The following is a 17,657-nucleotide window of genomic DNA, read 5'->3' on the forward strand; positions in this document are numbered from 1 at the left end:
ATTAATTTCAATAATCATGCAATAAAGATAAACTAAGCCGAAATTTAGGAGCCGCGTTAACCTAATTAATCAAAATTAACTACCTAAATAATTAATTAGCCCCTAAAATGAATAAAAGTGGCATAATAATTTACCTGATCTCTGAGCTCTGTTAATTGTTGGGAAAGGGTGGTCACTAGTCTCTGCGTTGAATCCAATTGCATTTGCAAAGTTCGAATCTCGTTCTGTTCCCCCTCGGTTTCCCCCGCCGCCAGCGACATGGCTCTCATGCGCGGAAACCAGTCCAAATTATGATCCTACACACGCGCGTAACATTCATTTATTAAAGCCTTTTCAATCTCTTATGCGCAGAATCGATAAATTAAAAAAAAAAAATAATAATCCGCTACTCTTTTTCCGAGTGATTAGCCCCTTGTTTCTTAAGTTTGTTACGAGGGGCCGGTCACTCAGTGTCCACGACTGTACTAAATTGATTACGGGTAATCTTTAAAGCCCTGCCCTTAACAGTGTTAAAATAATTAAACGTAATGCGTAATCTTTGTACATTGACCTTTACAGTGATTAGCCCCTTGTTTCTTAAGTTTGTTACGAGGGGCCGGTCACTCAGTGTCCACGACTGTACTAAATTGATAACGGGTAATCTTTTAAAGCCCTGCCCTTAATAGTGTTAAAATAATTATCCGTAATCTTTGTACATTGACCTTCACAGTTATTAGCCCCTCGGTTTGTTATAAATAATAGACTAGTGTCGTTATGGGGGGTTTATACCGCGTACCCCTCCCTGTAGACGCGCTCCAAGTTGGCCCTATCCTTTCAAAACCTTAACCCCAAAATATGTCAAACTGTGACAAATGGAGACTAAAGCTTATTTCAAGAAAAATTCTAAGAAAAGGAAAGGGGGTGTGTAATTGGTGCAGCGTCTCTTAAGAGATGTTATCGCACGTGGGACATTGTAAACCTTATAGTTTAGCCGACTTCTCGGCGCCATAAGCTATAGTGTACTGTCCTCACCTCTCCAGGTGCAGGAGCTTTATTGTAAAATCAGAATTCTAAGAACCTTTCAACTGGGATGGACATGAACCTCTAATTCCTAGACTTTATTCAAAGGGGTTATAGGTAGTAACTACTGACCTTGATCATGGAAGCGACGTAACTTTCGGGGCCGGTGAATTCAGTTGGATCTTTGACCCTGACTAGGACGATGAAAAACAAATAATGCCACATATTGTGTTCGCAACGAAAATGCTCCTCGAAGGAGACGCTCTTGTTATCGAACGAAGCTCGGTCCAGCCCTAAACAACAACACCCCCAAAAAATATTACCCAATTCATTAACATTTAATTTAATTATGAAATAAAAAAAAACAATTAAGATATTTTTCATTTCACATTAAATTCATGTCACTTTACCTTTTAATTAACCCCCTTTAAATTCGAGTCACTTTACCTTTAACTAATCCCCATTAATTTCGTGTCACTTTAACCCCTTTAACTTTAACTACTTAGTAACTTTATCTTTAAAATGTTTTGTAGAAAAAAAATAATAATTTGTGCGACTATCCCTTTAAACTACTCCCTTAAATTATCGTGCTACTATAACTTTAAAATGTTTCCAAGAAACCCAAAATTCTAAAAGGGCAAAATTTTCCCTTCACTAAAAATAAATCAAATTGACAGGTTTATTGTAAATAGAGGGCTACTTAAAGTTGAACCCTAACCCTAAGCCATAAAAGAATGTATCCCAGGCTTTTTGAAGGTCGCCGTGGCCTGAGAAGGCGACATTGTGTCAAGTTGCTACCCCATCCCCATTCCCCCTCACCCCTTGCGCACCATAAAGAGCCCAAAAATACCCGAGGTCCGGAAATCACACCACTCTGCAAGTTTTAGCATCCCCCCCTCCCAAAAAAAAATTTTACAGCTCAATCCCCTCTTTCACTCCCGGGAACCATGACAAATAAGTTCGAATACTGGGTTTACAAGGGGGAGCGAGCCCGTGACCATTGTTCAGTCTTTAGGTAGAGTCTTTACTTTCAGTTTTGCACGTGTTTGCCCGCGGGTCTACTCTTATTTGTCCCTACTGGCCTACTGTTGGCACGGCAAATGAAAAATTTCGGGGTTTCGGCGGCTCGCGTACGTAGTCCGAACTTCTAGTATAATATTTGAAGAATTGAAACACAAAAGGGTCCGAGAGTTTTATATTTAATGGTCGAAGAAAGAACGCCAAACGAGCACGCGAGATTTGTTTTTAATTATTGAGAAAATTAAAAAGCGCGAGATTTCTTTTAATTTATTGAAAAAAAAAAATCAAAAAGCACGAGATTTCTTTCTAATTATTGAAGAAAGAGCGCGAGATTTTGATCATTGAAAAAAAAAAAAAAAAAATACGCGCGTGAGATTTATTTTTAATTCTTAATAAAAAAAAGAAGAGCGCGAGCTTTTGAAAAAAAAAAACGCGCGTGAGATTAAAAAAATAAAAAAGTGCGCGAGATTTCTTTGAAGAAAGTGCGCGAGATCTATTTTAATGCCTGAAGAAAAAGTGCGCGAAATTTTTGTGCGGAAAATTAATTTGTGACAAGAAACTTTTATCTTTTGATGTAAGAAAGGAAACACCATAGAAAGTGGGTAAGTACAAATTTTAAATATTAGGCTCGCCTAAATTAAATTAAATTATATTTCTCTGAAGTCTGAACTGGAAACCGCGTTTAAAATGGTTACTAGTGTCGGACTACCCCTTATAAAATTAACTTTGCAAAAAAAAAAAAAAAACCCCAAAACGTAATTTAAAACAAACAAAAACAAGAAACAAGCATATTTACCGCAAATGAAACAGGTATTCTTGAGAACCTCCTCCTTATGCTGTTTCTCGCTTCTGAGATCGGCGAAAGTGTCGATAATCACACCAAATATCAAATTAAGAATAATAACGATGACGATAAAGTAGAAAAGTAAATCGTAAACAACTCGAGCCGGAAATAACGCTTCCTAAACAACAGACAAACAAACAAACACGGCGCCATTTAATTAGAACAAGGAATAGGAATTATTGCTTAACCATCGCTTCTACGAACCTTGGAGCTAGGCGCCCTGAGAACATCCCCGATCCCTCCGCCATTTCTTAAGCCTTGGTTCATGGTGGTAACTATACACATAAGTAGGGTATCGCAGGCCCGTTCTTTATCGGTATCATCGTCGTCATCGGCTAGGGCCGCCGTCAAGGGATCTAAGCTCCGTTGACTTCCCGCTATCGTATCTAGAACGACCGATTTCGGGCCTTGGCCGCCGCCGCCCAAAGGCCGCGTTTTGGCACCATTATCATCACCTTTTTGAATTAATTTAATTAAAATTAACCCCTTAATTAAACCCGCTTTGCGTTTGAAACCGTTTAGGGGGAAATGGTGCGAGAATTTAAAAACAAAAATAGGAGTGCATTGTTTGGGGGAAGGGGTTTTGTTTTACTTTTATTTGGGGGGAGGAGGGGGTGTAAGGGGGTTAAAGGTTAAAAGAGGAGGACCCACTCTGCTTTTTGGTTTTAAGATCCCGAGACCAGAAAAGATCTTCTTTCAGGTGATTTAAAAGACTAGACTTGGAATGCGTACCGTTATTCCCGATAACTTGACTCCCCCCGACACATTCCGTACCGTTAGCTTCGCAAAAACCCTCCACGGACGCCCCCGCTGCTGCCGCAAACTCTGAAATAGTCCCCACACCCCCAATTTGTAAAATAAAGTCTTGGGACATTATAAATGACTTCAAAGTAGGCGTAGGACATTATAAATTACTTCAAAGTAGGCGTAGGACGTTATAAATTACTTCAAAGTAGGCTTAGGACGTTATAAATGACTTCAAAGTAGGGTTAGGACGTTATAAATGACTTCAAAGTAGGGTTAGGACGTTATAAGCGACTTCAAAGTAGGCTTAGGACGTTATAAGCGACTTCAAAGTAGGCGTAGGACATTATAAGCGACTTCAAAGTAAGCTTAGGACGTTATAAATGACTTCGAAGTAGGCTTAGGACGTTATAAATGACTTCAAAGTAGGCTTAAGGTGTTATGAGATGAAAGTAGGCTTAAAATTAGGCTTAAGGGCGACTTTAAACGAAATATTCACCGGAGTCTTTGGCTGTTATTCCGGTGTCGACTTCCATCATGAAATCGTCTTGAAAGTAAAGGAATCCAACGATTGAAAACAAATAAACGAGGATGAGGGCCAAAACGGCCGTTAATATAATCGACCTCCCGTTTCTGGTGACCGACTTAATGACGTTCTTCAACGTCTCCTCCTGATACACTACGTCTAAAAGCTGCCCCCGAGAAAAACACAATTAATTAGGCCTAATACAGCCCCCCCCCCCGGTTATTGGCAAACATAACTTACAAGAACGCTATAGAAAAATGGATGGGTAAAGAGACCCAGAGCGCAAAATATGAGATATCCGATATGATAAAGTAGTTCCAAGTCCATCAATACTTGGCGGAACGTCTTAGTAAAGGTCCCGTGATTTCCCATTATGCTAATTAGATGAATCGTCGTGAATAAAACCTAAAATATAATAAAAACAATACAATATCATTTAAAAACAATTAAAACCCATTTAAAAAAAATTAAAACCCATTTAAAAAAATTAAAATCCATTTAAAAAAAATTAAAACCCATTTAAAAACAATTAAAACCCATTTAAAAAAAATTAAAACCCATTTAAAAAAATTAAAATCCATTTAAAAAAAATTAAAACCCATTTAAAAACAATTAAAACCCATTTAAAAAAAATTAAAACCCATTTAAAAACAATTAAAACCCATTTAAAAAAAATTAAAACCCATTTAAAAAAAATTAAAACCCATTTAAAAAAAATTAAAACCCATTTAAAAAAAATTAAAACCCATTTAAAAAAAATTAAAACCCATTTTAAAAAAATTAAAACCCATTTTAAAAACAATTAAAACCCATTTAAAAACCATTAAAAGCCATTTAAAAACCATTAAAACCCATTTAAAAACAATAAAAACCATTTAACGTCATTTAAAAACAATAAAAAATAAGGTTAGAGTACTTGGGGAATGAACTTACGTTAACGCTGCCTAGTAGAAAGAGTGTAACTTGCATCCCGATAGTGTAAATCATTCTTAGGACTAAGGACAAGGCGAATACTTTAATCCCCATGGCTTTGGGAACGACAACGACGCTCGAGAGTGAGATTAGAAGAACCGCCCAAATTAAACCGGAGACCCTGGAGTCCAATTCCGTATTTTCGGGAAAAGGGTAAAAAAAGGCCACCAGGACATTGATAAAAACGGCCAAATTGAAGCCAATGGCGCTCCATATTGACATGTGTCGGCTGACCCAATATAATAACGGTTGCGCTAAACATAAGATTGAATACGCTTAACTTTAGCTAATTAAAATGGGATTAATTTTTAATTAGCTACTTCTTAATTTCTTTTGCCATTTCATTTCGTTAAACAAGTCATCGGTTTTATCGAAGAAATCGGAAACTTTGCTTCCTTGTTCGTCGCGTTCGGCCGTGACGTAGACCTTCATTTTCGATTCCCGCGTTAAAAACTCGCAGATTTGTGGAACGGGGAAGACAATCTGTTCCATCGTACGATCGTGTCGAACAATCTAACCACGCCCCCGCGCACAAATACACCCAACCCAATTAATTTACGATAAAATAATTAAATTAAATGAAATAAAAGCCACGTGGCCTACTTCAATTTGGGCGGTATGCGAGGCGTAATAGGACAAGGCTTGATTCATTTTGGAATCAACGCCAGGCGGTTTGAGTAGGGCGGCCAGTTCCTTATTATGCTGAGCCAATTGATGGCAAAGAATGTAAATATTGTGTCCGACTTCCTTGGGGGAGACACCATCGTCTCCTTCCAAGTTATCGTCCATCCCGCCAAAGGACGAGGAACTCATGCCCCCTAAACCGCCTTCCAATTCCTCCTCCTCTTCCTCCCCCTCTTGGTGGTACGCGTTGCAAGCCACGTCAACCTGCCACCACACACATTTTATTATTATACCCCCTCTAAGATCGCGAACACCCAAAAAGGGGGGGGGGTGGTAATAGAGTGGTACTGAGAGGGGAGGAGCTACGGGGACTATAAAGGGCGGTACTGAGAGGGGAGGAGCTACGGGGACTGTAAGGGCGGTACTGAGAGGGGAGGAGCTAGGGGGACATGACGTCAAAATTGGGATAGTCTAAATTGTATGGCCTGAGCTGACGACTCCCGATATGGTCGCCAAAAATAGAAGTTAGAGATAGGAGGGTGTGACGTCACGAAAAGGTTCGTAGTAGCAGACTATAAGGGCGGTACTGAGAGGGGAGGAGCTACGGGGACTATAAGGGCGGTACTGAGAGGGGAGGAGCTACGGGGACTATAAGGGCGGTACTGAGAGGGGAGGAGCTACGGGGACTGTAAGGGCGGTACTGAGAGGGGAGGAGCTACGGGGACTGTAAGGGCGGTACTGAGAGGGGAGGAGCTACGGGGACTGTAAGGGCGGTACTGAGAGGGGAGGAGCTAGGGGGACATGACGTCAAAATTGGGATAGTCTAAATTGTATGGCCTGAGCTGACGACTCCCGATATGGTCGCCAAAAATAGAAGTTAGAGATAGGAGGGTGTGACGTCACGAAAAGGTTCGTAGTAGCAGACTATAAGGGCGGTACTGAGAGGGGAGGAGCTACGGGGACTATAAGGGCGGTACTGAGAGGGGAGGAGCTACGGGGACTATAAGGGCGGTACTGAGAGGGGAGGAGCTACGGGGACTATAAGGGCGGTACTGAGAGGGGAGGAGCTACGGGGACTATAAGGGCGGTACTGAGAGGGGAGGAGCTACGGGGACTATAAGGGCGGTACTGAGAGGGGAGGAGCTACGGGGACTATAAGGGCGGTACTGAGAGGGGAGGAGCTACGGGGACTGTAAGGGCGGTACTGAGAGGGGAGGAGCTACGGGGACTGTAAGGGCGGTACTGAGAGGGGAGGAGCTAGGGGGACGTGACGTCATTAGTGGTATGGTCTAAATTGTATGTCCTCACTTACCAATTGTTTGGGACTCATGTTATAGAGTATTCTTTCGGCATTTTCGCTATCACCTCGACTTTCCATGATAGCTAATAATAATTTCGAGGCATTGTTCTGATTGTTAACGATAAAATAGAAGTCAATGTTAGACCCTAAATACGTTAGCCATTTCTTCATCTTCAAGTAGGGGGGACGCGACGGGCTTACCTTTAGTTCGAGGACCAAGTCCATTCGCTTCTTGCCAAGGGGATTGATATCGTTGAGTATGAGGGCGATGATGATATCAATTCCGTTGCTTTCGTGCATGGCGATACAATTCTGATTTTCGTGACAAGGTCCTTGACAATATTCGGTTAACGTTTCCAGCGTTTGATTGACCAGTTTCACGTTATGTTCGTTTATGTAAAGACCCAAGAGACCCAACCCACCCGTCGTACTCCCGCAAATGCAATCCAAAAACATTAAAGTTTCCGAGACCAGATTGAAGTTGGCCTTGTTGTTTTGATTCCGAAGGAAATTCTAACAATTCGCAAAACACGTTTTCTTTAGTTTAACTCAAATTTTAAACACGAAACGTTTTTAAACAAATTTCGCAAAAACACATTTGCCTCAAATTTTAACTCAAAACACGTTTTTCCCTAATTTTTTAAGCTTAAAACACATTTTCCCTAATTTTTTAAGCTTAAAACAAGTTTTCCCTAATTTTTTAAGCTCAAAACAAGTTTTCCCTAATTTTTTAAGCTCAAAACAAGTTTTCCCTAATTTTTTAAGCTCAAAACAAGTTTTCCCTAATTTTTTAAGCTCAAAACACTTTTTCCCTAATTTTTTAAGCTCAAAACACATTTTCCCTAATTTTTTAAGCTCAAAACACATTTTCCCTAATTTTTTAAGCTCAAAACACATTTTCCCTAATTTTTTAAGCTCAAAACACATTTTCCCTAATTTTTTAAGCTTAAAACACGTTTTCCCTAATTTTTAAGCTCAAAACATGTTTTCCCTAATTTTTAAGCCTAAAACATGTTTTCCCTAATTTTTTAAGCTTAAAACACGTTTTCCCTAATTTTTTTTAAGCTTAAAACACGTTTTCCCTAATTTTTTTAGGCGTAAAACACGTTTTCCCTAATTTTTTTAGGCGTAAAACACGTTTTCCCTAATTTTTTAAGCTCAAAACAAGTTTTCCCTAATTTTTTAAGCTCAAAACAAGTTTTCCCTAATTTTTTTAAGCCTAAAACACGTTTTCCCTAATTTTTTAAGGCGTAAAACACGTTTTCCCTAATTTTTTAAGCTCAAAACAAGTTTTCCCTAATTTTTTTAAGCCTAAAACACGTTTTCCCTAATTTTTTAAGCCTAAAACACGTTTTTCCTAATTTACATAACAAAAGAAAGAGAGATAAAAAGGTCCAAACCTGTAAATCCCTGTTGTGATTTTCGCAGAGTAGTTGTAGGAATCTTAGTATCGGTTCCATGACCCTGACTTCTTGGGGTAACTTGTGTTCCTCGGCGTCTTTGGCCTTTTCGGCTTTCTCGGCGAGAATATCTTCGAGAGCTGCGTATGCATGAGACGCTGACAAAAGGTTACGTTACAACAGACTAAAAACGGCGCTCCAACCGACACAAAAACCAACAACTTGGACAAATAAGATTTTTTACCACCGCCCGAAGGAATCTCCTGAAGTTCCGCGTTGGAGCTGGCGTTGGGACCCGCCGCGCTCGAACCCATGCTCTTAATCTGAGAGTACGCTTTACTGGTGGCCAGAGCCGCGTCTTCCAACTGTTCCTTAAGTTCTTCCGTCATCACCACGCCATTTTGTTTTAGAGCTAAGAGAGGAAAAATACGAAAAAAAAAAATTATTTTTTTTGGGCGTCAAGACAAACTTTGAGACGTCATAACTCCGGTAATTTAAATGTTAAGTGAAAAATCTTCTAGGATATGATAGTCCTAATTGTCCTCTATCTAATGGTATCAATTACTCGCGTCAATCTCAATTAGAACTAAAGATATTAAGGTTTAAACAAACTTGTAGCGCATGAAATAAATAATGTCTTACCTCTAACTCTACGACTATCTTTTCCCAAATCCTTCATGGATATTCCTTCTTTGTCCTCTCCGGCTCTGGCGGCTAACTCGGCCGTGTTGACGGTCACCGTGGATTTGATTTCTTGTTGGGCCGCTTTCATTTTATCAAAAAACACCTTGAAAAACTTTTCACTGAAATTTCCGATGATCATTTTGTTGTACATGGATTTCTGAATGGCGGGATTTCCACCTTTAAACGGAAACAATTTAAATTCCCCCGAATTTCGGTGACCCCTGGTGGTGGTGTTGGTGGCGAGCAAGTACCTTCTAAGAGCGCGATTCCCAGTTCTACGCTTTCTAGGAAGATGGAATAGGTTGGGTTCATCATGATCAACTCGACGACGAGATTGGAGGCGCCTTCTCGGTCCAAATGGCATTGGACTTCGGCCAAGGTCATTTCGGCTCGACTAAGGACGACCGCCCCGGGTCCGTGAGTGATCATTCCCGACGAAGAGGATGGAGGTGTTCCTTTAAAGGTTCCGACAGGTCCGTGAGCCGCCGCGTGGTACGCTTTCCCGGGAGCCAAGACGCTGTCTCGTTTCCCTTGACTTTTACCAAAGTACCGCGTCAATAGGGTCTGTCGCAAAGCTTCACCCTAAACACACCACAACGCCACCCACCATCCCAAAAAAATTGAGTTAAAATAGGGTCGATATACGTAAATTAGGCCAAATTTCGATCAAAAATATATAAATTAGGCCAAATTTCGATCAAAAATATATAAATTAGGCCAAATTTCGATCAAAAATATATAAATTAGGCCAAATTTCGATCAAAAATATATAAATTAGGCCAAATTTCGATCAAAAATATATAAATTAGGCCAAATTTCGATCAAAAATATATAAATTAGGCCAAATTTCGAACAAATATAAATTAGGCCAAATTTCGAACAAATATAAATTAGGCCAAATTTCGAACAAATATAAATTAGGCCAAATTTCGGAACAAATATAAATAAATTAGGCCAAATTTCGGAACAAATATAAATAAAATTTCGATGCAAGATGTATAAAGTAAATTTAATTTAGACCAGGGATAAATAAAATAGATCAAATTAGACCTAAAATTAAAAAGGGGCCAAATCAATTGCATCTTAAAATAGATGAAATGCAAACATACACTGAAATGGAATGCATTTAAAAACGAAATCATAAAAAACCCGTGTATTAATTAATTTCCACAGAATTTTAAATTGTGCTGAACATTTTCAGGCATGAACATTGTGTGTATAAAATTCAAAAGTGTAGGCATTAAAACCATGCTTACAACGCAGCGAAGGTCAGAGGGGGTGACCACGTCAGGGGAGGTCAAACTTAAATAAACCCACGGCCATGCTACGAGGCGGGGGAATGAGTGGGGGCGTAAAAATCTTACCCTTTTCTGATCATCGATCTCTTTCTTGCTGAGAACCCTCAGATCATTCTGAGACCATTTTTATATAGTTATGGTTAGTAATCATTAAAGGTATTATTAACTATTATCGTATGAACTATAATTAATTAACTATTGGACACTAATTAGTAACTTTGTCGTTAGTAGGCGAGATTTGTTAAAAGGAAAGCCCAAAGCCTCAATAAAAATCCCTGAATAATTAAATAAATAGAATTAATTAGCTCACCTTTTCACCATAATCAGGATCCAATGACATCATTTCTTTTAACGTCTGCAATACCTTGATGCAAAGTTTTTCTTCTTTTTCTTCCAGTAAACGTTCAGTGTGATGAATTAATCTGAAAATTTACTTAATTACTTAACTTTAATGCGATTACATTTGGTATTACGTCTAAAACTTGACCTAAAATAGTACAAAATTAGCATTTTTCGAAACTTCGAACTCTAGCTGGTCCCAAAGTTACGGCCTCGCGCCAAGACCACCCTAAAGGCGTTCCCAAAGTTACGCCACGCCCTAAGACCACCCTGAAGGCGTTCCCAAAGTTACGCCACGCCCTAAGACCACCCAATAACGGTCTAAAAGTTACGCCACGCCCCTAAGACCACCCAATAACGGTCTAAAAGTTACGCCCTCGCGAGAAGACCACCCCCTAAAATGGTAAAATAGTTACGCCCCGCCCCTAAGACCACCCTAAAAACGATCTAAAAGTTACGCCACGCCCCTAAGACCACCCAATAGCGGTCTAAAAGTTACGCCACGCCCCTAAGACCACCCAATAACGGTCTAAAAGTTACGCCCTCGCGAGAAGACCACCCCCTAAAATGGTAAAATAGTTACGCCCCGCCCCTAAGACCACCCCCGAAGTTAGAAGCACCTGCGCTGCACTTGGACTTACTTTGAGATGAATCCTCCATTTTCGCATCGCCTCCTGGCGTCCGTATTAACGGGAAAGAGTAGCTCGGGTCTATGTAGAACATCGACTAAAACGGAGAGTTCGGAGAGGACCAAGGGTTTCAGTTGATCTTCCAGCAACGAGACGATATCTTGAAGTCCCTCGATAATGCTACGATCGTTGCTGTAGACGTTTTGCATGGAGGGTTCTCTTCGGGGCGTTCGGGCTCTCCACGTATGAATATTCTTGCTAATCATGGCGTTTTTATTGAATAGAGAACTGACTTGAGTGTCCAAATCAACCGGAATCGCGATACCCCTGTTTTTCGCTAAAAACACACACGAGAAAGAAAAAAAAACAAAAATGCTAATTGGAAAACCTTTAATGACCTTTGACCCCAAGTATTTAGTATCAATGTGTAGAAGAGAATTTAGGCTATCACACCCCCAAAAGAATTCCCAAGTATCTTTGAAACATTAAGAGATATGACCGCCCAAAATTGGTCAACTGGAAATTTTACGCAACATTTTTCAAGGCCACGACCTTGACCCCCGATTGGTATCCCCAAAGTATTTAGTGTCTCACTAGATAGAAGACAATTTGCGCTACGATATCCTCAAGGGATCCCCACCCTAACTCTTAATTAAGCAGAGTTAATTAATGACTTACCGATATCTGATAAAGTTTTGATGCAATTTTCGACGTTAACCTTCTGATTCAAACTTAACCAAGAACAATTGGAAAGACGAAATGCTCCTTGAAGAAGACGAACGAAGACGGGTTGATGGGTCTATATCATTAGATTAATTAATTAAACTTAAATAATCACGATTAAATCTAATTAAACAATTAACTATTAACTATTAAACAAGTGGGAATTAAAACGACAATCCATGCGGGTTAGTAACATCGAAAAATCTCTAATGTAATTTAGTTGGTGGTCCATGCCGGATAAGTGGGAGGGGGGGGCAATAAGTTGACCCGTGTCGGATAGGGGGTTCAAAATAGGTCAAATAAATCCGTTACATGCCGGAGTGGGGTGAATAGGTCAAATAAATCCGTTACATGCCGGAGTGGGGTGAATAGGTCAAATTTGGGGGGGGGGGGGTGTTAGACTAGACCACTTTGTTTACTAACATCAGTCAACTTCATACGTCGTGGGTCAAAATTGTTCCATGCTACCAGACCATCCAGTATTCCCTTCTAAGATTGCAATTTTAACACACAAATAGTTTATGCACCAACACCACACCAGAGATAAAAGAAAATAAATAAGTAAAGTGTTTAACAGATATTTCAGACCCACATAAGAATGATATAAGAAAATTAAAACAAAACCGCGCAGGCCCAAATAAGTAGACAAGAGAGAGAGAGAGAGAGGGATAGTATAAAGAGGGGAGGCTTACTTGAACGGTGGTACTCTGGTCGGAAAAGGGAGAGTTGAAAAACGTTGTGATTATATTCATAACTGAAGAGGTGACGTAATTTTCTAGTTGCAAATCAGCGTGTTGACGGTCGTGAGTTGCGTTGCAAACCTGCACATACGCGTCAAACAATAATCAACAATGAGTTTAAGTCGTTTGACCTTGAGGAAATTGGCCGGTCACCGCGTTAAACACGTTTGACATCGATTAAACTCGCTGGTCACCGCGTTAAACAACCCTGACTAACTAGACGTCGAACTAAACACCTCAGACTCTTAAGGAAACCCCTTGGTCATCGCTTGACCATCATAAAAAAGAAAAGAATTGAGTGAGCGACTCACCATAGCCATATCGACTAGAAAATTCTCGAAGAGATTCCAAATATGAACGCTGGTATAAATTTCCTTCATTTCAACTTCGGTATCGATGAAGCAATGACTGAGAAAATTGATGTAGGCTTCCTTGACTTCGGGTAGGCAATCCTCGTGCGTCACCACCCTGACAATATCGTCCAACGAGAGCAAAGAGTGGCACTTGATCTCGGTGAAGACATTCTTGCCCTCGGTGCAACAAGCCAGCAATTTGACCAAATGGATGTGATACTGCAAGGCGCTAGACTCGTCCAGACGTTGCCGTTCCGACCGCATCATCTCCACCAGGTGATTGAACGAGGCCTTGTCGTTGTAGAAAACTAAGACATCTTCGCCAGAATTCACCATCTACCAAGGACAAGAGGATCGTCCTTTTGGTCAAAGTACTTGCGGGGGGGGGTCCAAAGGCCGGAGGGGACTTACTTCTTGCATGACCATATCTTGACACTTTCTTATAAATTGATTCTCGGCTTTAACGATGGTCTGAAGAAATCGCAAGTACTGGACGTGACGTCCGTGGCTTTCGATACAATGAACAAAGTGTTGAACAACACGCTCGTTGATTTCGTTGCAAAGTGGAACGTTGTCTTGGAAAATACTTCGGGTTGTCTGAGCTTCCAAAAGCTAAACACGACAACACACGGACACCACCCCAATAGTATTTAATTTAAAATCCGTGGTGGCATAAGTTTATAAGATACGTTCCTTCCATAAGTGTGACACCTCGTATACTTCGTAATGCTGACAAACTTATGGATGGAACATAACTTATGAACTTATGGTATGTGGTAGTAATATTGCGTATGAAACGCGATAGTGCCGTTTATTTTTTTTTTGAGAACACGTGATATGTAAATTTTTGCAACTTGTCAATTTAAAATCTATCGTGTATTGCACACATTTGCACATGATAAAACGGAATAAATTACGTGGGACTTTGGCAACATTTTGCAAAGAGCAAGGCACCAAAATAATGATTGCGAAATTGCAGTTTTCTTCTACAAATTAAATGCAATAAATTGCGACCGTGAAAGTAAAAATCGCGCAATAGAAATAGTTTAAAGTCTGCAAACCAAATATTGGTCAACCAATTTACTAATTAGCAAGCGAGGAACGTTAACTACACCTGCAAGAACAAACTACAAACGCAAAGATGCAATTAAGAATTAAATCCGCAATTACGTTGTTAAATAAATCTTACCCTGAGGTGAGACTAGTCGGGTAGAGAAGCCCAATATTATACATAAATATTTTTTACAATAAAAGCGGAGAAAGGACAACAACATTTAGAAAATACTTAATTAACAATTAAGGTTAATTTTATAAATTAATTAAATACCATAAGCCTAAAAGAGTACTTATTAATTAACAATGAACGACGGAAGGGAAACACTTAAATATATTCAGCCAACGATATTAAATTTAAGATAATTAATAATAATCGATTAAAATATAAGCCAAACGATATTAATTTTTAGAAAATACTCGATTAAATTAACAATTAAGGTTAATTAAATACCATAAGCCTAAAAGAGTACTTATTAATTAACAATGAACGACGTGGGAAACACTTAAATATATTCAGCCAACGATATTAATTACGGGATAATTAATAATAATTAAAATATAAGCCTAATAATAATAATAATTAGATAATATAAAAAATTGCAAGGAGCACTACTTACCCCTGGATTCAAAAAGAGATCCAGATTTTTATGAAGCAAGGATTGATTCGAATGGTTTCCCAGACAAAAATGTTGCAGAAATTCGTGAGCCAATCTCATCAGTTCGTTCATTCTAATGTCCTCTTTCTTGTCGTAAGGAATCTGCAACAATTCCAAGACGACGGCGTGGGCCCCCATGTTCCTCAGCAGACGTTGCTCGTGTTTCCGCGGCTTGCGTTGAAGGCCACTTCCGCCGCCGCTCGTCGGACTGCCGTCCTTGACGCACAGACGGATAAGACGGTTCAAGATTTGTTGGATCGTTTTGTAATTTTTATGCTGGGTCGGATCTAACGGAGGTCCGATGTCCAGATCGATGGCCGAACCTTCGCTAGCCGTCGGTCCTAATCTCTGAAATAGGTCAAAAATATTTTTGGGATATTTTATAGGGGAATAGGTCGAAATTATAAGGTATTTTTTAAAGGGTCGAAATTATTTTAATGTAATGCTATTCCTATGGAGGGTATGTTTTTGAACATTTTGCTTAATTACTCGGCACCTGTTAGACCGATCCGTAAGTTTTTAGTATGGTTGGATGGGGGACAAATAGGGCTATAACATACTCCAAGGAGATGCCCGTACCTCTAGTAGAACCAGAGTTACGAGCCTGCAAAGTATAGTCTAATGCTATTCCTATGGAGGGGGGTTGTTTGTTTACGTTTTGCTTAATTACCCGGCCCCTGTTTGTCGTAGCCCTAAGTTTATAGTATGGTTAGATGGGGGACAAATTGGACTATAACATACTCAAAGGACATCCCCGTACCTCTAGTAGAACCAGAGTTACGAGCCTGCAAAGTATAGTCTAATGCTAATCCTATGGAGGGTGTTGTTTGTTTACGTTTTGCTTAATTACTCGGCCCCCGTTTGTCGTAGCCCTAAGTTTTTAGTATGGTTAGATGGGGGACAAATTGGACTATAACATACTCAAAGGAGATCCCCGTACCTCTAGTAGAACCAGAGTTACGAGCCTCGAAAGTTGGGTCTAATGCTATTCCTATGGAGGGGGGGGGGTTTGTTTACGTTTTGCTCAATTACTCCACCCCTGTTAGTCGTAGCCCTAAGTTTTTAGTATGGTTAGATGGGGGCTAAATTGGACTATAACATACTCAAAGGAGATGCCCCTACCTCTAGTAGAACCAGAGTTACGAGCCTCGAAAGTTGGGTCTAATGCTATTCCTATGGAGGGGTTTGTTTGTTTACGTTTTGCTCAATTACTCCGCCCCTGTTTGTCGTAGCGCCAAGTTCTTAGTATGGTTAGATGGGGGACAAATTGGACTATAACATACTCAAAGGGCATCCCCGTATCTCTGGTAGAACCAGAGTTACGAGCCTCCAAAGTTGGGTCTAATGCTATTCCTATGGAGTGGGGTTGTTTGTTTACGTTTTGCTTAATTACTCGGCCCCTGTTTGTCGTAGCCCTAAGTTTTTAGTATGGTTGGATGGGGGACAAATTGGACTATAACATACTCAAAGGACATCCCCGTACCTATAGTAGAACCAGAGTTACGAGCCTCCAAAGTTGGGTCTAATGCTATTCCTATGGAGGGGGTTGTTTGTTTTCGTTTTGCTCAATTACTCCGCCCCTGTTTGTCGTAGCCCTAAGTTCTTAGTATGGTTGGATGGGGGACAAATTGGACTATAACATACTCAGAGGAGATCCCCGTATCTCTAGTAGAACCAGAGTTACGAGCCTCCAAAGTTTAGTGTAATGCTATTCCTATGGAGGGGGGTATGCAAGTGAATATTTAGCTTAATTTATGGGATATATTATATAATTAAAGGTAAATAGGTCAAAAAATAGGGGAATTTTATAGAACTAAAGGCGAATAGGTTATAAAATGTAAGGGTTAAAAATTTGAAGAGCAGAAACAACTGAAACTGACCAGCTCGTTCTTTTTCTTGTCGGCTTTCTCCTTCTTCTTGTCCTTTTCCTTGGCATCCTTTCCTTCGCCATCTTCGGACTTCTTTTTCTTCTTGCCGCCGGAACTGCCCCCGTCCTCGGTTTTGGCTTTGAAAACCCACAACTCGGACTTCTCGACCAGGAGACGCAATTCGTCTAAATCAGCCTTAATTTGTTGATAATTCTCGACGTCGCTGGCCGAAACGAGCAGTTGCACTTGTTTGAAGGCTTGCAAGACTTCTTGCCGCTGACTAAAATGTCGGAACAGAAGCAACAGGGCCCCCGAAACGAGAGGCGGGTAATCGTGCATCGTTAAATGCAATAAAACACGCAGAAAGGTTCGACCTCCTTGACCGTCCAAATCGATTTCGGTAGAATCTTCACTGCAATGTACACAAAACGCGCCCGCCTAATGGTTATCCCCATTGACCAGTTTAAGTTATTTTTAAAGTCGGGGAAATTAACTGGATTTAATTTTTAAGGCGGGGGAATTAACTGAAATTAATTTTTAAAGTCGGGGGAATTAAATGGAATTAATTTTTAAAGTCGGGGGAATTAAATGGAATTAATTTTTAAAGTCGGGGGAATTAAATGGAATTAATTTTTAAAGTCGGGGGAATTAATTTTTAAAGTCGGGGGAATTAATTGTAATTAATTTTTAAAGTCGGGGGAATTAACCGAAATTAATTTTCAAAGGCGGGGGAATAAACCGAAATTAATTTTCAAAGGCGGGGGAATAAACCGAAATTAATTTTCAAAGGCGTGGGAATTAACCGAAATTAATTTTCAAAGGCGTGGGAATTAATTGGAATTAATTTTTAAAGGCGGGGGAATTAACTGAAATTAATTTTCA

At 39.9% G+C, this 17,657-nt stretch overlaps 2 protein-coding genes across 10 annotated transcripts in view; one reads left to right on the forward strand and one right to left on the reverse strand.

Annotated features, from left to right (window-relative positions):
• Positions 1 to 17,657, reverse strand: part of Itpr (Inositol 1,4,5,-trisphosphate receptor) — a 30,657-nt gene that overhangs the window by 2,252 nt on the left and 10,748 nt on the right. For 4 of the 9 annotated variants that reach the window (XM_089846849.1, XM_089846848.1, XM_089846843.1 and 1 more), the window contains 26 exons: positions 16,788 to 17,187; positions 14,869 to 15,255; positions 13,607 to 13,807; positions 13,154 to 13,531; positions 12,795 to 12,923; positions 12,526 to 12,591; positions 12,058 to 12,178; positions 11,392 to 11,716; positions 10,722 to 10,833; positions 10,478 to 10,525; positions 9,365 to 9,695; positions 9,072 to 9,290; positions 8,674 to 8,841; positions 8,430 to 8,587; positions 7,231 to 7,542; positions 7,042 to 7,137; positions 5,709 to 5,993; positions 5,426 to 5,618; positions 5,067 to 5,359; positions 4,374 to 4,538; positions 4,107 to 4,299; positions 3,596 to 3,688; positions 3,068 to 3,318; positions 2,816 to 2,981; positions 1,132 to 1,292; positions 135 to 296 (listed from right to left, as the gene is read on the reverse strand). In XM_089846849.1, the coding sequence (XP_089702975.1) occupies positions 135 to 296; positions 1,132 to 1,292; positions 2,816 to 2,981; positions 3,068 to 3,318; positions 3,596 to 3,688; positions 4,107 to 4,299; positions 4,374 to 4,538; positions 5,067 to 5,359; positions 5,426 to 5,618; positions 5,709 to 5,993; positions 7,042 to 7,137; positions 7,231 to 7,542; positions 8,430 to 8,587; positions 8,674 to 8,841; positions 9,072 to 9,290; positions 9,365 to 9,695; positions 10,478 to 10,525; positions 10,722 to 10,833; positions 11,392 to 11,716; positions 12,058 to 12,178; positions 12,526 to 12,591; positions 12,795 to 12,923; positions 13,154 to 13,531; positions 13,607 to 13,807; positions 14,869 to 15,255; positions 16,788 to 17,187 (5,413 nt within the window). Of the gene's footprint in view, positions 1 to 134; positions 297 to 1,131; positions 1,293 to 2,815; positions 2,982 to 3,067; positions 3,319 to 3,595; positions 3,689 to 4,106; positions 4,300 to 4,373; positions 4,539 to 5,066; positions 5,360 to 5,425; positions 5,619 to 5,708; positions 5,994 to 7,041; positions 7,138 to 7,230; positions 7,543 to 8,429; positions 8,588 to 8,673; positions 8,842 to 9,071; positions 9,291 to 9,364; positions 9,696 to 10,477; positions 10,526 to 10,721; positions 10,834 to 11,391; positions 11,717 to 12,057; positions 12,179 to 12,525; positions 12,592 to 12,794; positions 12,924 to 13,153; positions 13,532 to 13,606; positions 13,808 to 14,868; positions 15,256 to 16,787; positions 17,188 to 17,657 lie in introns of those variants that run through there. The other 5 variants (XM_089846844.1, XM_089846846.1, XM_089846845.1 and 2 more) reach the window with 5 other exon arrangements.
• Positions 1,971 to 17,657, forward strand: part of LOC149653897 (uncharacterized) — a 60,460-nt gene continuing 44,773 nt past the window's right edge. Inside the window, exon 1 of the mRNA XM_089846860.1 lies at positions 1,971 to 2,621. The gene's annotated coding sequence lies outside the window, so the exon portion shown is untranslated. The remainder of the gene's footprint in view (positions 2,622 to 17,657) is intronic.

The sequence above is a fragment of the Phalangium opilio genome, unplaced genomic scaffold (assembly GCF_054372755.1).
Source record: "Phalangium opilio isolate 3A_F unplaced genomic scaffold, DU_Popi_V2 ptg000081l_1, whole genome shotgun sequence".
Taxonomy (NCBI): domain Eukaryota; kingdom Metazoa; phylum Arthropoda; class Arachnida; order Opiliones; family Phalangiidae; genus Phalangium; species Phalangium opilio.